General features: G+C 32.6%; 2 protein-coding genes across 3 annotated transcripts in view; both read left to right on the top strand.

Annotated features, from left to right (window-relative positions):
• The window catches only part of LOC127729591 (cytochrome P450 2U1-like), a 32,814-nt gene extending 29,483 nt beyond the window's left edge, over positions 1–3,331 (top strand). The window contains exons 3-4 of one of the 2 annotated variants that reach the window (XM_052237408.1): positions 742–1,185; positions 2,905–3,331. In XM_052237408.1, the coding sequence (XP_052093368.1) occupies positions 742–1,185; positions 2,905–3,080 (620 nt within the window). In that variant the 3' untranslated portion in view covers positions 3,081–3,331. The remainder of the gene's footprint in view (positions 1–741; positions 1,186–2,904) is intronic. The other variant, XM_052237407.1, reaches the window with a different exon arrangement.
• Positions 3,332–5,538: 2,207 nt separating this feature from the next.
• Positions 5,539–11,028, top strand: LOC127729590 (cytochrome P450 2C20-like). Its single transcript, XM_052237404.1, has 4 exons — positions 5,539–6,009; positions 6,961–7,476; positions 7,862–8,302; positions 10,210–11,028. Exons 1-4 carry the CDS (start codon positions 5,682–5,684, stop codon positions 10,386–10,388), a joined length of 1,464 nt encoding a protein of 487 aa, XP_052093364.1. The 5' UTR covers positions 5,539–5,681; the 3' UTR covers positions 10,389–11,028.
• Positions 11,029–14,518: the final 3,490 nt, after the last annotated feature.

Below are 14,518 nucleotides of genomic sequence, written 5' to 3'. Positions count from 1 at the left end.
TATGCTTGAAATTGCAGAATTTAACATAGAAAGCAATGGGGCTATGAATTAGTGGTTTTATACCTTTGAAACTCTGTTGGATTCCCTGTTCAGTATATACTTCTAAATTTAAAACATATCATGCAACACAAACAGTTTTCGATAGAATTCAGCTGTCAGTTGAATGTAGATACAGATTGATATAGAAACGATATTGTCTGGCAATGATGCAAATATTTACGAAACTAACTGAAAACATTTAGCGTAAAAAGTTCGTTGTTTCATTAAATCTACATTCTAGTCAGGAGTTAGTTTTGCTTTTATCTTATTTTGTTTTCTTATATTTATTCTTTCTTTCTTCTATTTTCAGAAATTTTATTGTTAATGCTTTATATGATTTAGCTGTCATAAAAATAAGAGGATTTCATTTAAATTGCACTAACGTGATTCCTATCATTTACTAAGTGCATGAGGTTGATTTATTGCAAAAAATATTATTTAATTTAGATCTCAATTGAATGAAATTGTAAAATCGTCATCGGTACATCATCTTTCCCGTAACAATTAAATCATTTCGGCAAAAAAATAAAATATATATTTTGATTTGTTTTATGAAACGTTTGATTAGATCCATAACTCAATACAAAGTTCATGTCTTTTCTAGAGTTAAACACAAGTCATAAATTAAAATGGGAGTGGGCCCAGGATATCATTTGTAAATACAATCATAACAATTAATATTTATTATGTATATTTAAACAGAGGACAACCTAGAGGGCGTTGTACTAGATCTATTTGCTGCTGGAACTGACACGACATCAAGTGGTATCCTATGGGCAATTATTTTTCTTGTTAATAACCCGGATGTTCAACAGAAGATGCGCAATGAATTGACGGAAGTTGTTGGTTCCAATCGTCAGCCGTTGCTTACCGATAGAAACAACCTACCGTACTGTGAGAGTGTTATAACCGAGACATTACGTCTTGGTAATATCATACCCTTTTCTCTCCCTCATACGGCCACTGAAGATTATGTGATAAATAATTACAGAATACCAAAAGGGTCTATTGTGGTTCCCAACATGAACGCAACCTTCCATGATGAGAATATGTTTCTAGATTTCAATAGTTTTGATCCAAGCAGATATTTAGATGAAAATGGAAAGTTCAACGAAAGGAGAGAGAATGTTATGCCATTTTCCCTTGGTATGTTCCTTTATAATATATAATTGCATAATCATTCTAAAACCTGATATTGTCTTTATGAAACACACCAATTAAGCAATGTGTTATAAATGATGCTTATATTTAAGGATATTAAAGAAAGCAAAAGACGGAAACGTGTTGATGAATCAACAGCGAAATATCGCAACAACAAAAAACCCACGATAGACTACAATACAAAGACTAAACTTGCAGTCTGATGTAGATTGTACAGTACTGTTATGTAAAAGACATGTTATGTTATTTTCTGTTTCTTCCGTACTGTTTTCACTTTTACACTCGGATCCACTCTGCCGATTCCGTTACTACATAGAAGGAGAAAAGCGGACCCCCACCCCTCCCCCAAAGATTGACACTTTTATTAGCTTAATTCTATTGTCATTTTGTTGTAGTTTCATTACATTGTTCCTATACGTATTTTTCAGTACTATATATCAGTACTACCTCAATGTTAATTAAGTACAACTACTAACCTTTTTCAATACTGAATACCGATTTGTTTTTTGTTTTTTTTAGTTATGTTTTAAGACTGACTTTTGTCATCACTGTTTTGTACTAGTGTATATTGCAATTGTTTTTAAGTGCTACTATTTTTTGTTCATTTTTTTCAGTGTTAATTCAGAAAAGAAACAGACAGTACTAAATCGATATCAAAAATAGTTACTGAAATAAGTACTGAAACAATACTAAAAACAAATCAATAACGAAACTGGACATGTGTTTCTGCAGACTCTTATTCTGTAAACTAACACGTTACAAATTCAGTTCAGCGTGTCATTCTAATACAAAACAGGGTTGATGTTATATCACATTAATATGTTCTCTACATGAAATGCATGTAATATTTGCCAGTGGACAAAGGATGTGACGTAAATATATATCTAAGACAACAATCCCATTGGTCAAGAAACCCATCTAAATAGCTTATAATATATTTCATCTGAATAGAACATCTATTTGTGTTGTTCTGGAGAAATCTTGGAGTTTTTAATGATGGCAATTCGAGGAAGACCAAGACGATCTCCAGAGTCAAATCAATATTTATTTATAAAAATATTAAACGTACGGAGGCATAAACAAATTATACAAAAATTATTAATGAAGCCTTTTACTAATAATGTAATTAGTAGACGGATATTAGCAATAAACAATATAAGATCCGTCCCAAGAAGCAAACTAACTTTGTTGAGTATTAGGCAAACTTACAAAACTTTTTGTTTACTTTTAACTCTTGGGTTGTCTTTCTTTGCATCACCACAAATACAAAATCATAACTTGTGCTAGAGTAAATATTGCATTACGACTGGTGAATATATGAGCGAGTTTGATCTTTGCGTCGTTGAGGTGATGCCTTATTGACGCACAACCCAGATTCAAATGAATGAACTTATTTTTATTTTTAAACTGTAGGCGAGGTTCTACCTAGGATGGAGCTGTTTCTTTTTTTATCTTATATATACAGGAATTAAACATATTTATGATTTTTTGTTGACGGATTTAAGCTATCATAGTTATCGTTGGCTAAGGCATAAAAGACCGGAGAGTGCGCAATTGTCTAAAAATATATATATATATTGTTTGGTCAAACTTTTGTAAGACTACTTACATATAGTACCAATCAAACTTCATAAAGTTCAATGAGAAATATTTGTATAATCTATAGCTATACAAAATTTCTATTGATGATGTTTATCCTTGCAGGTAGACGGGTTTGTCTAGGCGAGTCTCTAGCGAGAATGGAGTTATTTTTATTTTTGACAGCAATAGTAACTCGGTACAAAATCATACCTGTAGGACAGCTACCGCCCAACATAGTAGGAAAAGTAGGAACAACACATTCGCCGATACCTTATTCTGTACGATTTGTTGACTGGTAATAAAAGAAGGCATATTTGTGACAATTTCCGTATATTTAATCACTGAGGATAGACAATTAGTATGGTAAAGCACATTCCCGAATGTACATGCATCAAGATTAAAATGAAGACAAAATTTGAACGCAACGAAATTGAAATTCTAGCGCTAACATATAGCTAAATGTGTGACCTCAGACTTTTCCTTAGTATGCGTATAACATTGAAAATAGAAGAGTAGGTTCACATATTGAAACCATATGTTTCTGTTAACATTAGAACAATTCTTTATCATTTATATGTAAAATTGTGTTAATAAAACGATATGTATATATATATAAATATATATGTACAAGTCTAAATTGAAAACAACGTTCAAACCTATGATTGCGTTGGATAAAAACCGCAATTTTTATTCGTGTGCATGCAAAACAAATTTCTTTGTAGAGGGGTCTAAATACAGCACAAACAACATTTTCCAAAAGACCAAAAAAGTGAAAAAGTATATTTTAACAAAACGCATTTGACTAGCAGGTCGAACAACGGATGTTCTTAAACCCTGCTGACTGCCATGGCGATTGCCAAATAAACGGATCACAGATGTAACACAATGGATCTTAATTATATTAATTAAATACCAAACAGAAAACAATAAACTTGCGGAAAAGATGGTATACCGCAAACATGAGGTGCAATAATTTGTACACCATATCCGGATTTCGACAATTAATGTCTCTTCAGTGATGTTAGGAATCGAAACGGTATTTGGAAGGCCATATAATTTACCTCAATTTGGGATTGACTCCTGAATTTTGAAGAGTCGAAATAGGATGAACGGATCATATAAACCCGAAGGCAAATATAATACAAGCCTAAACGAAAAAATATAAACAAGTCTAAATTGAAAACAACGTTCAAACCTATGATTGCGTTGGATAAAAACCGCAATTTTTATTCGTGTGCATGCAAAACAATATATAGAACGTTGTTTTCAATTTAGACTTGTATATATATATATATATATATATTGAAGTCTATAAAAAGGACCAACCAGCAAATTTAATATGTACCGGATCGTCTAGAATAGACCTGTTTGAATGGTTTTTTCACTTTTCACTAGTCATTTTTGGGGCCCTTTATAGCTTGCTGTCCGGTGTGAGCCAAGGCTCCGTGTTGAAGGTCGTTCTTTGACCTATAATGGTTTACTTTTACAAATTGTGACTTGGATGGAGAGTTGTCTCATTGGCACTCATACCACATCTTCTTATATCTATCTAGATACAGCGCAGATAAGGAAAAAAATATATGTCTAAAGATTTGCACAACGGAATCCCAATCTTTAGACTAATATATATATATAGAGATAGAGAGTCTATCCTAAATTGATGTAAATTATATGGCCTTCCAAATACCGTTTCGATTCCTAACATCACTGAAGAGACGGGGTGTCCCGGGTGGTTTTTGCATTTTGTAGGTTATTTTTTTTATTATGAAAAACGTTTAGGTAAGAAATGAAACAAACATTCCACACATTCAAACAGGGATACTGTTAACCCCCTTACTTTACAGTTACAGCCATTCAATGAAGTATTCAAATACCCTTTCCCGGCCACACACCCCCTCCTCCCAAAAAAAAAAACAACAACAACAAAAAAATAAATAAACAAATAAACAAATTAAGATAGAAAGAAAAAACTTTGATCCTGAACCATTTTACTTTACTACCCAGACACTATTACTGTGAAGTGCTTACCAATCTCGACTATACATGTGAAACAACTTTTTACAGTTTTCTTTTAACAGATAAGTAAAAGATCAGATAAGATATCTATTAGTAGTGTAAAACCCAGACAATCATGCAGATTGATATCAATAACATGAAATTTCATAAATAGAAATTATAAATATTTAACATTTTCAAAAAATATGAACAAACAAAATATTTTTGTTTTTGTTTTTGTTTTTCTTTTCTTAAATGCTAGACAATATGTCTCGCCTCAAATTAACATATACAATCTAAAATAGTTGTATAAAACATTTATTAGGTTATTATAAAATGAAAATTCAGCATGGGACAAATGTGATAAGAAATTGATTAAAAAAAATATTTATAAATGTTTTCTTCTGCAACGATAAGATCGATAATTATCATTATGCGATAGTTTAGTCGTTCCTCTTGTTTGGAGATTTTCTTTTAATTCTTATTCACATAACTATTTAATCTGTTTTGATTTAATTTCATCAAACGATATTTATCTTTCTGTTCTTAATATAATATAAGTAGCAAACAATGAAAAGGCAGCTACTTATGTTTCACACGATCGACGTCGTAGATAAAGTTATGTCCAGATGTGTGTGTACCATGACTGGCATTACATAATGACATAAATATTTGACCTTGATATTATTATATCCAGCTGACCGTATTAAATGACCACTACATGCTGACATCGAGTGGTCGGTCACATTAGTGTTCATTGACCTACAAGTTTTGTTTACAAAATAGCTTGCAAACAAAGGAATTTCGCGAGCCTCAATTGAGCTAAATGCGTGGAAAAGAATATTAAATATTTTGTAAAATATTGTGCTGAATTTATTACTGCAAGAAAGCAGATAGAAAAAAAAATGGACGGAGTAAGTTTGACATTGGTGATTTTAATAGTTCTTTTAACTTTCCTATGGATCCGATCTAAGAGACCTGGCGATTTACCCCCGGGACCAACGCCTCTTCCACTGATTGGAAATATTCCTGCTTTATTCGGAGGAGATTTATTGAAAGTTTCGAGAAATTTGAGAAAACAATATGGTGATTTGTACAGCTTGTCTCTTGGACCTTATTGGATTGTATTTGTCAATGGTTATGATCTTCTCAAAGAGGCGTTTGTTAAAAATGCCGACGTTTTATCAGACAGACCAGATACTTTCAGCATAAAGGTGTTGTCAGAACGGCGAGGTAAGTTGAATACCTGGATATAATTTTATTATCCTGCTATTGGTCATTTTATTACACAACTAAATATCGACTATATTTGTACAGTATACATGATTGTTTCTTAGAAACGTAATATTTAAATTACTATTTGAACTTTGTAATCACTGTTTAATATGATGTGCTCGTCGCGGCGGTTTTTGTCTAAGCAATTAGAAAAGATGTTCCTTTCTTTCGGAAGCTCGTAATGATTTCCGTCAGTATACGTAAATTAAGCGTAAATCTAAGCTAGAAGAGGCGACCCGTGTATGTCATACCTTAATGGATGATTTTTTAGTTTGAGAATTTGGTGTTGATGACAGATCTTTTATTGTTTTTTGTCATTTAACATCACAACTTTTACAACTTATAGTTCAGGACGATTTCTTGATTTCAATAGAGCTTGATATATTTTATGGACAAATGTCTGTTGTTGAAGACTGTATGCATGTTTCAACCTAGACGTCTTTGGTTGTTTTTGCTGTTCGGTTGCTGTCTCATTGGCGTTTATCTTCATATATCCTTTTATTTATAACTTAGCATTCTTGTGGAGACCTGTGAAAGAAGAATCAGCTGTTAATGAAAACAAAATGGCGTAGTGTGGTTTTATTGTAAAACAAACAAAAATGTTGCATGAAGTTGAACGATTTGAATGTCCTGTTTATGAATATGTATTCAAACATTCGATCATTTTTATCATTGTTAATGACATGTCCGAGATTTAAGCACCCTTCAAGTTAACTTACGCATGCTAAATTTGATTTGATACAATGTATATTAATTTTGTTTTATTTCTGTTAAAGACTACGTTTAATTTTGGATTAAATTTCAGATTCGGCATGACAATAAAAATAAGAACTGCAAATACGTGCTAGCGGATGCGGTTTTTGTCGTATAAATTTTCCCCATGTATTGAGCTTTTTACTATATTTTCAGGAATTGTATCCTCCAATGGACATCGATGGAAGGGACAAAGGACTTTCGCTCTGGCAGCTCTGAGAGCATTTGGTTTTGGCAAGAGAAGTATGGAAACCAAGATTTTAGAAGAAAATAAAAATTTTATTGAAATTTTAGAAAAGGAAAATGGGAAACCTATGGGACTTGCTGGACTAATCAACAGAAGTGTGTCTAATGTTATATGTTCTATAACTGTAGGTAAGACCTTCAGTTACGATGATGAAGGTTTTACTCAAGCGGTGAACCTTGTTGGAGAGGAAATTTCAAATCCGTATGCACCACTTGTTGATATGCTTCCATTTCTACAGTACGTTCCTGGTGATATGTTCCTCATTAACCGTTCGTTTAAGAACAAAGCCATACTGGAGCAAGCTGTTAAAGAAGAAATAGAAGAACACAAGCAGACATTGGATGAAAACGACGCAAGAGATTTTATTGACGCTTTCTTGTTAGAAGAGATGAAGCACAAAGAGGAGGAGGGAACTGATTTTGAAGGTTTGTAGTCGTGAGGATTGGTTTGATTATTGTCTATTGTGTAAAGGTTGCATAAAGTGCAATCGAATCCCTTGAACAAATAGCAATATTTCATCCCTTTTTCTGTCTGTGTATTATGAGTACCAGTACATACAAAATAGTACAGGGAGGTGTTCATTCTTTAGATCCTATCCATGTGCACGTGAGGCAATATATGAAACAAACAAATATTCATTTGACAAAGTATCAACTAGAAATATGACATAAAGGGTAAGCGCTATCATATTTTTCAGTTTACACTCCACGTATATAACCGATATAAAATCGAATGCATACTTCATGTTAACCACACAAAAAGATTTTATTTTTTCAATTATAGAAGACATATCAAAATTATCTTTTATAGATGACCAGCTGCAGTTTACCATACTGGACTTGTTTGCCGCAGGAACAGAGACAACTTCCACGACAATTACATGGGCAGTATTATTCCTGATGCAAAATATGGATATACAAGAAAAAATGCACGAAGAAATCGAAAACGTCGTCGGATCAAATCGACAGGCAACTCTGTCCGACAAAACTGATTTACCATACTGTAATGCTGTGATTACTGAAACCCAGAGATTGGGGAATATAGTTCCTTTGTCTCTGTTCCACATGGCCACAGAGGATCTCGTTCTGGAGAATCGACGAATACCGAAGGGAGCGATTGTTATTCCTGTGCTTGATTCTGTCCAGAATGACGAGAACAACTTTCCTAATCCAGAAAAGTTTGACCCTACAAGATTCATTAACAACGAGGGAAAGTACTGTAATCAGGATAAGATCATGCCATTTTCTTTAGGTATGTCCTCTTTACAAAGGATCGTACATGAAATCCATAGGTGCTTGAGGACAGGACCCTGTTTTGAGCCCCCCTTAGTCCCTCCCACGTCATTATCATAAATCCTAGATTATTTGTACCGATAGCGCTAGATAGTCGAGTGGCACGTTGATATTAAACTTACATAATTAGAGTAAAAATATGGTATATTGGTATACATATGGTACAAATTTTAAAGTGATATTGAACAGATATATCATTTTATGAAGGGGTATTTGCGAAAAATACCAGTCAAGGGACTGTAAAATTTCCCGAGCCACTAGGCGAGGGAAATTTGGTCCCGAGACTGGTATTTTTCGCAAATACCCCTCCATAACATGACATATCTGTTTAATTACACCGAATAGATTTTGATTTAAACTCTCTGCACAGGACATGCAGGTGATGTGAAATTTGTTTTTTTACTAGTAAGCTGTAATCCATAAACATTTTTATGCATAATTTTGAGGATAAGTAGAGACTATCATAGTACCGCGGCATTCTTATATAAGGTGTAATTAATACAAAAATCGAGGTTTTATGATAATGAAGGGAGAGGGACTATGGGGACTCAAAAGAGAGTCCTGTCTTCAAGCACCTATGATGAAATCACGTGTTTTGGGTTTGTTTTTTTTTTTTAATTTTATGAATATTCACATCAGAGCTATATATACTTGTTTTAAGCAACAAAACTTTACCAAACTCTAAGGTCGCCATAACCGGTGATCGGGAAGTCCGGTATTCGGGGTTATTGTATCATAAACCCACGCATACCGTTGATAATTGACGTACACTTATTAATATTTATAAAAAATCACATTATAAGTATATCATTATATTACTATTAAATCAAATAAACCAATATTAGGCCTTTTAACTCTATCCGACTCTAACGGACTTCTACAGACTCTGCTCTGTGGAACCCGAGAAAAAAATGGTGCAATCTGAATATGTCATTGAATGTAGCGACCAAAACCACTGCAAATATAAGTCGCATTGTTTAAGATTGCTTAACGTGCAATGCCCTAATATGAAATGAAAAAATTCTTAATACGATTTTTTTTTACCAAATATTATAACAGTGGACTTCGAACTAACAAGTTTAAGCTTTTTAAAAAACTTCACCAACCATTTATTATTTTATTGCAACAAAAGAATTATATCTCAGGACGCCAGTTAACATTTGAGAGTTTCGGTAGAATTATTACTAGTTTGGTACTAGGTCCCTACCCTGAAATTAATAGTATAGTATGACACTCGGAGTAGTTGATGTCATTGAGTCATTGAGCTCTTGTGGATATTTTTATTTTTGATAAAAGATCAATATGAAATAATAAATATATTGTTCTCTCTTGTTCGTATATCAATTGGTTCGATACCTCTGCTGGGGGACAATCAGTCCCCGAAGGTATCATCAGCTCTGTAATCGGTACTTAGGTACTGACATGATATTTATAAAAAAAACCTTTCTAAAATTGTCCGTTTATAAATTTTGAAATTAAAAAAGAAACTAGGTTTCAATTCACTATAAAGGCAAAGTTGACCTTAGATGGATTTTGCAAATTTAGGTCCTTTTGATCATATAGCTCTTCAGTGGTTTCGGTTCTTATACATCCTTGGCTTTCATATATTTGGCTTTGAGCGTTCCGGATGGAAGACAAATCCAGAAAAGCGCTTCGGAGGCATTAAATTTATAGCGTGTTGTTTTCATTTTGCATCAATGATCATATAAAATCTAATATAATGGTAAATTAAAATATGCACTGGTCATCAATCATGATTACTAGTATTAAAAATCTACATGTGTAAACTACTATTGATGATGTCATGTATAACGAATAAATGACGCTGAAAAATTCTCAAACAAATCTCCTTTCATTTTTTTACAGGAAGACGTGTTTGCTTGGGCGAATCTTTGGCCAGAATGGAATTGTTTCTATTTTTAACATCAATGGTTCAAAAATTTAAGTTCCTACCTCCACAGGGAGAACAGCCACCCACAGCAGTTGGAAGTCTCGGCATTACCCACGGACCGCTTCCATTTAATGTGCGATGTGTTCCATGGTGATGGCTTTGTCGGATTGATTTCGAATTTCGTGACCGCTGATGCAAATGTATAAATGACAAATAGTAATACATCATGCATGGTCTGACATTTGTGTAATTTGTGGTATTTCTTTCAACTTTCAAGTACGGAGTCAATAAAAGAAAAAGTCACAATTAGTTCTCTAACATGTCTATGTTTCATCTACCTAAGTTGTGTTTGCACTTATTTTGATGTTTTACATTCAAATTGGATGGAATAACTCATGTGGAAATTATTTGGGTTTGTAAGTAGCCCCAAAAGCTTATTATGGTGTTGATTAGTTGGTTAATATACTTTATATCATATTGAAACGTACATAGAATATTCATAATCAAACCAGAATTTGTACAGTGCACACATGATAAAAAAAAGTTCAAGTTTTTCCACTTTTTCAAGGATAAGCCTTTTATTACAGTTTTACTTCATGTTTATGTTTAATGTTTAATGTCTGCTTTTTTTTTCATTTTTACATGTTCATAGACTTGAAACTTAATAGATAAACTAAGTCCTGGAAGTTAGCAGGCGACTAATTATAGAATTATTAATTACTAGTACATATATTCATATACTAGAAGTTGTATATTATCATGATTATAGTTAAAGTAAACTTTTTTCTTTTAAACATTTTGTAGTTTTTTGTGTTTAGTTTCATGTGTTTGTGCAATACAATTTATTCGCGTAATCATATTTTCATTCACGTTTCGAAGCATAAACACATATACTTTTTGCGTACAATAGCATATATGTCGAAATGGTAAATATCCAATACACTGAAACTTTCCTTTGAGAGTTCTTTTTTTGCTAATGTCGCCGATCATGGACAAGGTAAATAGAATTATTTATACCAACATGTTCAATAACAAAGTAAAAAGTAAAAATAATAATAAGGCAGCAATAAAAAAAAATCAGAAGTCGAACAAAGCATACAACACAATGATCAAGAGACAAACACGAACCCCTAACAAAATTCATAACCCAGATGCAAATCTGGAAGGGTACGCAATTTTTAATCCACAGTAGCATCAATTCAAATGTTGATCACGATAAGCATAAATCCGTTGATAAATCCAATTTGGTGATCGATGAAATCACCAACATGGAAAAAAAGGACGAAAAATGGAACCTATATATATTATTAGTGGTCATATCTACAAATGCAATATACATGTGCTAGACTAGATTTAAAAAAAAATATATATATGTATATACGTAATACACTACATATATAAAAAAAAATCTCGTCTCGCACATGTGATGCAATACAGTCATCCGAGACCAGTAGAGGACTTGTATATTAACATGATAAAATAAAAGAAGTAAAGTTTGCGTTGTCAAATCCATTTTTTTTTATTAAATGAAGAGAGCACATTTTACAACATAGACAACTAGAAAAAATGAAGGGCCAAGAATTGGATACGTCTTACATCCAAAATAATAACAACAAACTACGAAGTACCAAATTGAGAATGAATCGGAGTATTCAGGAAGAAAACATGAAATGTTACCACGTCTCCTATCCACAAAAATAAAACCAACAACAAATGGTTACTCCCTTACTCCAGGGGAAAATATAAAAGGGAAATGCATTGAGTGATCATGTTCCAGTCGAAGCCACTCTGTCAAGAGAAAACTGACATTCAACTATGAATGCACGTACAAATAAAAACACTACAATTCATTATTACCACACACATTATCAAGTGATGATAACAGTTTAAGAAAATATAAAAAAAGAAGATGTGGTATGATTGCCAATGAGACAACTCTCCACAAGAGACTAAATGACACAGAAATTAACAACTATAGGTCACCGTACGGCTTTCAACAATGAGCAAAGCCCATACCGCATAGTCAGCTATAAAAAGTTTTTATTGTTGTTAAATCTTTTATTCAGATTTAGAAGTAAAAAATAGATTTTAAATGAAATTTGGCTAGAAATGATTACATCAGCTATTAATAATACATAATATGTTCATTTCAACTGTAAATAACCTTTTAAAGTACGTTATGACATTTTTGTTAGATCATACCGAATATTTACATAACTAAATGTATTATCCGATTTTTAAAATGTCACCGAAACAACACATGTATTGACCAGTATGTTCACTTATGAAGGTTTACAGAAAAGATAATAATGGGCAAAATGCACAGAATAAAATTAATATTAAAAAAAAGAAAGAATAGAGAAATTTAGACAAAAAAATAAAGAAAAGAGAATATCGGGGTGCTAAAATTTTAAGAATAGAGAATAACATGCAAAATTTATAATATAGAAAAATAGTCCAAAAATTAAAGAATGCAGAAATGAAGAACCTTTCTCTCTCTCATTTAATAAGATTGAATATATAGAAATGAAAGAAAATAGAGGAGATAGTATTATATAATAAACTAAAAATAACTGAGCCTCACATAAATTTTCAAAGAAACCAATATCAAAAGGTCGTGCCGCTCAATGTCTATCACTTGTGTGTTGAGGCAAAACGAAATAAGCTTAGAAATTTTGTTCCTGTCATCAGGTACTCCGGAAGGGTATTAAGCATTTCCTGTTCCAAAGATGGCACCTGCTGTGTTCCTCATGCAACTATTAATCCGGTGAAAAAACTCGTGTGGGGCGATTTAAAAAGGTCAAAATAATGTATATTTTGTTTGAAACAATTATTTTCAGATTTTCAAAATTAGTAATCGTATACATCATGTACATGTACATATTGTACCAGTTGATTCACTCTTAAAATGTTTTGGAAATTTTATGAAATTGGCAGTTTTCATATATATATCTGCTTTTACTCCTTCCGCCCTTCTTGCATGTGTACCGAGGTCTGTAACTTTGGAAACGATTTTCGAATGAGATAAACAGATCAAGTACGCTACGAAGCTAGTTTCGGAAAGCTACTACATACTACATCTGATAGAATAGATTTATGTAAATTTGTATTCCTTGTGGCTCAAGTTTTTGTTCTTCTCATTTTATTGGGAATAGATGGTATTTTAATCTCAAAGCAAGACGAGATATACAGACAAAAACACACGTGCTGGGAGGCCTTGCGGGACTGGAACAAATTATCGAACCATTTACTATCATATCAATGAAATAATTTAGTTGGTATAAAATCTATTAGTAGGATTGTCACAAAGACATACAAAGATGCAGCAAACACATTACCAAGTAAAGAGCAACAAATCTGGTGCATATTAGAATAATTTTTCAACATCAACATGAGTTTGAAAACGATATATAACAAATAATAGTTGTAAATTTCATTTATAAAAATATAACTTTGTAACACAAGGCATCTGCATACAAGGTATGATGCATCCAGATCTGCTACCTTCTGATATATAAAGCTTTATGCAAATAGTTTATGCCGTCGCCACCAGAATGTAATCCCTATGTCTCGCATTCTGTGACTTCCAAAGCAGGCGAGACAAAAATGATGTGTCTTTTTGAGTCTTATAATCATTATTTCTTGAAAGCTGGAAAAGGCATGGCTTTGTAGAGTCAATCCTTCATAGGGAAAAAAATAAGAAGACATTGGCATTAAAACATCTTTTCGTCTTATGCATGGCCATGTGTATTATCAAAAACAATATATTTATCTAAAGGACCTTCCAAATTGTATTCCTACAATGTTTGCTTCAGTTTGGCTGAATTGATGTAGAAAACAAACAGGACTTTTTTATACAATTCAATTGACATATGTACGTCTACCTAGTTCCCATTTATGCCACCTGGAGCTTTTGGAAGATTTTTTTTCTGACACCTACTATGCATATAAAGTTTGATAAGACATCTGAGCTCAGAACAGCCATAAGCTTTCTAGAAAGTCCAATTCAACCCTTCACCACACATAAAATATACATTTTCAGTGCCTTCAAACAATCATACTTTTTCCAATTTTATGACTGACACATATACATATATACCTGTTTCTTTCCAATGCATTTTATCCCTTAAGTAGTTTACATTTAAAACATGTTTCTTTTGATAACTAATGAGGCAAAGCAAATGAAGAGAGTTGATGAAAACCTGCCAAAATACATGTAGGAACTGTGAAATTACTCATCATGCTAGTTAATAAAACCTCCCTTTCCTGTATGACAGACATATT

Source organism: Mytilus californianus, unplaced genomic scaffold (assembly GCF_021869535.1).
Source record: "Mytilus californianus isolate M0D057914Y unplaced genomic scaffold, xbMytCali1.0.p SCAF_2, whole genome shotgun sequence".
Lineage (NCBI taxonomy): Eukaryota > Metazoa > Mollusca > Bivalvia > Mytilida > Mytilidae > Mytilus > Mytilus californianus.
Note: the sequence above shows the minus strand (reverse complement) of the source record. Positions and strands in the feature narration are given on the sequence as shown.